This window comes from Crinia signifera, chromosome 5 (genome assembly GCF_055691185.1).
Source record: "Crinia signifera chromosome 5, ASM5569118v1, whole genome shotgun sequence".
NCBI lineage: Eukaryota > Metazoa > Chordata > Amphibia > Anura > Myobatrachidae > Crinia > Crinia signifera.
In genome coordinates this window covers 336,095,293-336,104,747 of record NC_139221.1, presented here as the reverse complement: position 1 = coordinate 336,104,747, position 9,455 = coordinate 336,095,293, and the positions used below count along the sequence as shown (strand labels likewise).

General features: G+C 51.3%; 1 protein-coding gene across 1 annotated transcript in view; it reads left to right on the top strand.

The window, feature by feature from the left end:
• Positions 1 to 6,618: 6,618 nt before the first annotated feature.
• Positions 6,619 to 9,455, top strand: part of LOC146005839 (cleavage and polyadenylation specificity factor subunit 1-like) — a 24,035-nt gene continuing 21,198 nt past the window's right edge. Inside the window, exon 1 of the mRNA XM_083145266.1 lies at positions 6,619 to 6,706. Coding sequence (XP_083001392.1) covers positions 6,619 to 6,706 — 88 coding nt within the window. The remainder of the gene's footprint in view (positions 6,707 to 9,455) is intronic.

Below are 9,455 nucleotides of genomic sequence, written 5' to 3'. Positions count from 1 at the left end.
ACACACATACTGTATATGCACTAACCCCCACCCTCCCCCCACACACATACTGTATATGCACTAACCCCCACCCTCCCCCCACACACATACTGTATATGCACTAACCCCACCCTCCCCCCACACACATACTGTATATGCACTAACCCCCACCCTCCCCCCACACACATACTGTATATGCACTAACCCCCACCCTCCCCCACACACATACTGTATATGCACTAACCCCCACCCTCCCCACACACATACTGTATATGCACTAACCCCCCACCCTCCCCCCACACACATACTGTATATGCACTAACCCCCACCTCCCCCACACACATACTGTATATGCACTAACCCCCACCCTCCCCCACACACATACTGTATATGCACTAACCCCCACCCTCCCCCCACACACATACTGTATATGCACTAACCCCCACCCTCCCCCACACACATACTGTATATGCACTACCCCCACCCTCCCCCCACACACATACTGTATATGCACTAACCCCCACCCTCCCCCCACACACATACTGTATATGCACTAACCCCACCCTCCCCCCACACACATACTGTATATGCACTAACCCCCACCCTCCCCCACACACATACTGTATATGCACTAACCCCCACCCTCCCCCCACACACATACTGTATATGCACTAACCCCCACCCTCCCCCCACACACATACTGTATATGCACTAACCCCCACCCTCCCCCCACACACATACTGTATATGCACTAACCCCCACCCTCCCCCACACACATACTGTATATGCACTAACCCCCACCCTCCCCCACACACATACTGTATATGCACTAACCCCCACCCTCCCCCCACACACATACTGTATATGCACTAACCCCCACCCTCCCCCCACACACATACTGTATATGCACTAACCCCACCCTCCCCCCACACACATACTGTATATGCACTAACCCCCACCCTCCCCCACACACATACTGTATATGCACTAACCCCCACCCTCCCCCACACACATACTGTATATGCACTAACCCCCCACCCTCCCCCCACACACATACTGTATATGCACTAACCCCCACCCTCCCCCACACACATACTGTATATGCACTAACCCCCACCCTCCCCCCACACACATACTGTATATGCACTAACCCCCACCCTCCCCCACACACATACTGTATATGCACTAACCCCCACCCTCCCCCCACACACATACTGTATATGCACTAACCCCCACCCTCCCCCCACACACATACTGTATATGCACTAACCCCCACCCTCCCCCCACACACATACTGTATATGCACTAACCCCCACCCTCCCCCCACACACATACTGTATATGCACTAACCCCCACCCTCCCCCCACACACATACTGTATATGCACTAACCCCCCACCCTCCCCCCACACACATACTGTATATGCACTAACCCCCACCCTCCCCCCACACACATACTGTATATGCACTAACCCCCACCCTCCCCCCACACACATACTGTATATGCACTAACCCCACCCTCCCCCACACACATACTGTATATGCACTAACCCCCACCCTCCCCCACACACATACTGTATATGCACTAACCCCCACCCTCCCCCCACACACATACTGTATATGCCCTAACCCCACCCTCCCCCACACACATACTGTATATGCACTAACCCCCACCCTCCCCCCACACACATACTGTATATGCACACAACCCCAACCCTCCCCCCACACACATACTGTATATGCACTAACCCCCACCCTCCCCCCACACACATACTGTATATGCACTAACCCCACCCTCCCCCCACACACATACTGTATATGCACTAACCCCCACCCTCCCCCACACACATACTGTATATGCACTAACCCCCACCCTCCCCCCACACACATACTGTATATGCACTAACCCCCACCCTCCCCCACACACATACTGTATATGCACTAACCCCCACCCTCCCCCCACACACATACTGTATATGCACTAACCCCCAACCTCCCCCCACACACATACTGTATATGCACACAACCCCACCCTCCCCCCACACACATACTGTATATGCACTAACCCCCACCCTCCCCCCACAAACATACTGTATATGCACTAACCCCCACCCTCCCCCCACACACATACTGTATATGCACTAACCCCCCACCCTCCCCCCACACACATACTGTATATGCACACAACCCCACCCTCCCCCCACACACATACTGTATATGCACTAACCCCCACCCTCCCCCCACACACATACTGTATATGCACTAACCCCCACCCTCCCCCCACACACATACTGTATATGCACTAACCCCCACCCTCCCCCCACACATACTGTATATGCACTAACCCCCACCCTCCCCCCACACACATACTGTATATGCACTAACCCCCAACCTCCCCCCACACACATACTGTATATGCACTAACCCCCACCCTCCCCCCACACACATACTGTATATGCACTAACCCCCACCCTCCCCCCACACACATACTGTATATGCACTAACCCCCACCCTCCCCCCACACACATACTGTATATGCACTAACCCCCACCCTCCCCCCACACACATACTGTATATGCACTAACCCCACCCTCCCCCCACAAACATACTGTATATGCACTAACCCCAACCTCCCCCCCCCACACATACTGTATATGCACTAACCCCCACCCTCCCCCACACACATACTGTATATGCACTAACCCCACCCTCCCCCCACACACATACTGTATATGCACTAACCCCCACCCTCCCCCACACACATACTGTATATGCACTAACCCCCACCCTCCCCCCACACACATACTGTATATGCACTAACCCCCACCCTCCCCCCACACACATACTGTATATGCACTAACCCCCACCCTCCCCCCACAACAATACTGTATATGCACTAACCCCCACCCCTCCCCCACACACATACTGTATATGCACTAACCCCCACCCTCCCCCACACACATACTGTATATGCACTAACCCCCACCCTCCCCCCACACACATACTGTATATGCACTAACCCCCACCCTCCCCCCACACACATACTGTATATGCACTAACCCCCACCCTCCCCCCCACACACATACTGTATATGCACTAACCCCCACCCTCCCCCCACACACATACTGTATATGCACTAACCCCCACCCTCCCCCCACACACATACTGTATATGCACTAACCCCCACCCTCCCCCCACACACATACTGTATATGCACTAACCCCCACCCTCCCCCCACACACATACTGTATATGCACACAACCCCACCCTCGAAAAACACACCTCGCTGTTTAACCCCTCGCCGGCCGCTCGTTCTATTAAACGTTCCGGGGGAATCCTCACTGTCACAGGACTGCGAGGATTCCCACAAACAGCGAAACCCGCGGCTAATGCAACGAATCAGCTGCATTTCACTGCGGGGCCAGGAATCGGCATATTAGGGGTCAGCTGAATACTGACGGGGCGAGCGGGGAACAATGAGCAGGCAGCCCTGCTCGTTGTCACCAGCATTGAATACCTGCCTATATATGCACACATCCCCACCCACACATCCCTTCATACACACATATACTGTATATGAACACCCCCACACACACATATATACTGTATATGAACACCCACACACACATATATACTGTATATGAACACCCCCCACACACATATATACTGTATATGAACACCCCCACACACACATATATACTGTATATGAACACCCCCACACACATATATACTGTATATGAACACCCCCACACACATATATACAGTATATGAACACCCACACACATATATACTGTATATGAACACCCCCACACACATATATACTGTATATGAACACCCCCACACACATATATGGTTATATGAACACCCCCACACACATATATACTGTATATGAACACCCCCACACACATATATGGTTATATGAACACCCCCTTAACACACACACTGGGCGAAATGTAATGGGAGGCAAATTTTTTTTGCGTTTTTTTTCCGCAAAATATGCCATTTTCGGGCATTTCCCGAAAATCGCATATTTTATAGGGTGCGATTTGCGTCAAAAATCGCATTTTTTAAAGGTGCGATTTTTAGTTAGACTAAAAATCGCATCCAGATGTTTTCCCATTAAAAAGTATAGAACTCGCATATTTAATGGGTTGCGATTTTTAGTAAAGGTACTAAAAATCGCAAAAAAAAATAGACCAGGTTCTGACTGGCGATTTTATCAGAAACATGCACAGATCATTGAGATTCTGTTGTAAAAAAATAGTTAAAACAAAAAAAAAGAAACCGGTGCTGGTATCATAAAATCAGAGGGACAAACAAATAGGGGTTCCCTTGATTTAATGGAACCAGCACCAGGCTCAAGGTCCAGCGCTGGTTTCCCAAAATACGGGGGACAAAATGACTAGGGGTCCCCCGTATTTTAAGAACAAGCACCAGACCCAACCAGCCAGCAGGGTAATGCCACAGCCGGGGGACATTTATTATAAGGTCCAGCGGCCAAAGCATTATCCCCGTGGCTGGTCAGCATGGGCAGGGGTCCTGGGGATGTGGGGACCCCCCCAATGAAGGGGTCCCCCCCCCCCCTCCAGGACTTACCAGCCCATGCTGAAAGTCCGGGGCTGTCCCCGATACCCCTGGGCGGTGGGCATCGGGCTGATGAAAAGTGTAAAAAAAAGAATAAAAACTATTGTCTTCTACTGTAGAACTATGAGTCCCAGCAAGCCTACCCCGCATGGCTGGGACTTGGAGAGCCACAAGTCCCAGCATGCGGGGCATTAAAGGGCCCGCTGGCACTTGTAGTTCCGCAGTACAAAAGATTGTTAAATAAAACACACTGACACCCAGAAAAATAAAAGTTTAATACATCCACAGCCCACACACACTGATACTTACCTACCTTGAGCCCGTAGGTCGGTCCCTGGATCCTGGGTCCGGGGTCCAGGGCTCCTGGGCTGAAGAGTCCGGTTCCGGGGCCTTGGTCCTGGTTCCGGGGCTGGTCCGGGGTCTGGGCTCCAGGGCTGATGTCTCCGGGATCCAGGATCCGAAGTAATCCAAAAGTGGTACCTGAGGAAGGAAATCCTACTCACCTGGTCCCCGGCGACGACCCCGACATCTTCTCCGGCAGACGCGCTGCTCCCGGCTGGTACCCGCTCACGGACTGGAGAGACGCAGAGATGTTTCATCTTCCGCACCTCTCTCAGAATGATCCTCAGAATGATTCCATTGGCCGCCTAGCAGCCAATCAGGAGCCGAGAAAGTTGCGGGTGGGTGCGCGGCCAGGTCACGTGCGTCCTCCTCCAGCAGAGCATAGGAAGCAGCTCACACACACTGCAAACTTCCCAGCCCTTGGACACACAACTCAAACAGAGGTGACACGTCATGACGCTGCTGCGGACGCCCGCGGCGTGTCACCTGACGTACAGCCCGCACAGCCGCCCGAACTCAGCCCGGCACCCCGCTGCCCAGCAGATCAATCAGATCGATGCTGCATACCTCCCAACATGACCCATGCCAGGAGGGACACAATGCTCTGCTGCTGGACTTTCCTCTTAATGTATGATTGCCATCACCTGTTCTTGTACTGGGTAACTAATAAGAAAGGTGTTTCTCCACAGGTGATGGCAATCATACATTAAGAGGAAATCCCAGGAGCAGAGGGTCATGTTGGAACAGGGCTGGGCAACACCGGCCCTCCAGATGTTAATGAACTACACATCCCAGCATGCCTTGCATCAGTTTCAGCATGGCCACATAGCAAAGCTAATGCAAAGCATCCTGGGATGTGTAGTTCATTAACATCTGGAGGGCCGGTGTTGCCCAGCCCTGTGTTGGAAGGTATGATGCTGGCCGCCTCAACAGCCAGGTGACCTGGGTCAGTCATCCAGCGGATACCAGCAGAATGCACTGACTACCCGGCAGCAAGTTTGTCGTTGCCAGGCGGCGGCCCCACCCCCCCTTTAAAAGTGGGAGGAGTCCTATATCAATGGGGCCCACCTGGGGAATCTCCCGGTGCCCTGCCAGGCCAGTCCGAGCCTGCGGGAAGTGCAGGAACAAAGTATTTTCTCCCTGAAGGAGAGGGGCAGGTAGGAAACCCTGAGGTATGTTCTACCTCTATGTCGGTTTATTACTACCCATCTTGTTTATCACTGTTTCCAATTGTAAAGCGCAATGGAATCTGAAGCACTATATAAGAAACTGGAAATATTCCTCCAGTTCAGCCTATTCCTGCTAATATTGCTTGTTACATATGTGAGCGGATAGACTCTGAGCTGTGGAGCTAGAGAGTACCAAGATGGCAGCGGTAAAATTCTTATCTGCCGGGCCAGGGTGTACCAAGATGGTGGCGGATAGACTCTGAGCTGAGGGGCCAGGGTGTACCAAGATGGTGGCGGATAGACTCTGAGCTGAGGGGCTAGGGTGTACCAAGATGGTGGCGGAGAGGCTCTAAGCTGAGGGGCCATGGTGTACCAAGATGGTGGAGGATAGGCTCTGAGCTGAGGGGCCAGGGTGTACCAAGATGGTGGAGGATAGGCTCTGAGCTTAGGGGCCAAGGGCGGGTGTACCAAGATGGCGGTCAAAGACCTATACCACACCCCTGTCAGGCCACACGCGTCAAAGTGGGTGTACAAATAAGCCGGAGAATGAATGTCCGTCCTTCGTCGTCATGGAGACAGCGGAAGTACAACTCCGTACCGGAACTCGCCGCCAGCGATACCGGATATCCGGCTAGTTTGTATTCTCCTCTCCCGGCGTGGGGAACCGAAGTGTGAGGTGAATACTGCGGGTCATACTCAGTGTTTGTGCATGGGGGAGCGGGGATAAGACATGGGGCGTTGTTCGGGGCCAGATCCGCTAATCTGCGCCATGTCATTCCCCCATACTGTCCCTTCATCTCCCACACTGTCCCTAAACTATACATCACCCCCCCCATACAGTCCCTACATTATACATCACCCCCCCATACAGTCCCTACATTATACATCACCCCCCATACTGTCCCTACACTATACATCACCCCCCCATACTGTCCCTACATTATACATCACCCCCCCATACAGTCCCTACATTATACATCATCACCCCCTCATACAGTCCCTACACTATACATCACCCCCCCATACAGTCCCTACATTATACATCATCACCCCCTCATACAGTCCCTACACTATACATCACCCCCCCATACAGTCCCTACATTATACATCATCACCCCCCCATACTGTCCCTACACTATACATCACCCCCCCATACAGTCCCTAAACTATACATCACCCCCCATACAGTCCCTACACTATACATCACCCCCCCATACTGTCCCTACATTATACATCACCCCCCCATACAGTCCCTACATTATACATCACCCCCCCCCCATACTGTCCCTACATTATACATCATCCCCCCATACAGTCCCTACATTATACATCACCCCCCCATACAGTCCCTACATTATACATCATCACCCCCCCATACTGTCCCTAAACTATACATCACCCCCCCCATACAGTCCCTACATTATATACATCACCCCCCCCATACAGTCCCTACATTATACATCATCACCCCCCCATACTGTCCCTACACTATACATCACCCCCCCATACAGTCCCTACATTATACATCATCACCCCCCCATACTGTCCCTACACTATACATCACCCCCCCATACAGTCCCTACATTATACATCATCACCCCCCCATACTGTCCCTACACTATACATCACCCCCCCATACAGTCCCTACATTATACATCATCACCCCCCCATACTGTCCCTACACTATACATCACCCCCCCATACAGTCCCTACATTATACATCATCACCCCCCCATACTGTCCCTACACTATACATCACCCCCCCCATACAGTCCCTACATTATACATCATCCCCCCCACATAGTCCCTACACTATACATCACCCCCCCATACAGTCCCTACATTATACATCACCCCTCATACAGTCCCTACACTATACATCATCACCCCTCATACAGTCCCTACATTATACATCATATCCCCCTCATACAGTCCCTACATTATACATCATCCCCCTATACAGTCTCTACACTATACATCACCCCCCCATACAGTCCCTACATTATACATCATCCCCCTATACAGTCTCTACACTATACATCACCCCCCCATACAGTCCCTACATTATACATCATCACCCCCCCATACTGTCCCTACACTATACATCACCCCCCCATACAGTCCCTACATTATACATCATCACCCCCCCATACTGTCCCTACACTATACATCACCCCCCCATACAGTCCCTACATTATACATCATCACCCCCCCATACTGTCCCTACACTATACATCACCCCCCCATACAGTCCCTACATTATACATCATCGTCCCTACACTATACATCACCCCCCCATACAGTCCCTACATTATACATCACCCCCTCACAGTCCCTACACTATACATCATCACCCCTCATACAGTCCCTACATTATACATCATCACCCCCTCATACAGTCCCTACATTATACATCATCACCCCCTCATACAGTCCCTACACTATACATCATCCCCCCATACTGTCCCTACACTATACATCACCCCCCATACAGTCCCTACATTATACATCATCCCCTCATACAGTCCCTACACTATACATCATCCCCCTCATACAGTCCCTACATTATACATCATCCCCCTATACAGTCCCTACATCATCACCCCCTCATACAGTCCCTACATTATACATCATCCCCTCATACAGTCCCTACACTATACATCATCCCCCATACTGTCCCTACATTATACATCATCCCCCCCCATACAGTCCCTACATTATACATCATCCCCCCCATACAGTCCCTACATTATACATCATCCCCCCCCATACAGTTCCTACATTATACATCATCCCCCCCCATACAGTTCCTACATTATACATCATCCCCCCCTCATACAGTCCCTACATTATACATCATCACCCCCTCATACAGTCCCTACATTATACATCATCACCCCCTCATACAGTCCCTACACTATACATCATCCCCCCATACTGTCCCTACACTATACATCACCCCCCATACAGTCCCTACATTATACATCATCCCCTCATACAGTCCCTACACTATACATCATCCCCCCATACAGTCCCTACATTATACATCATCACCCCCTCATACAGTCCCTACATTATACATCACCCCCTCATACAGTCCCTACACTATACATCATCCCCCCATACAGTCCCTACATTATACATCATCCCCCCCTCATACAGTCCCTACATTATACATCATCACCCCCTCATACAGTCCCCTACATTATACATCACCCCCATACAGTCCCTACACTATACATCACCCCCTCATACAGTCCCTACACTATACATCACCCCCATACTGTCCCTACACTATACATAACCCCCCATACAGACCCTACACTATAAATCACCCTCTCATACAGTCCCTAGAATATACATAATCCCCCCCATACAATCCA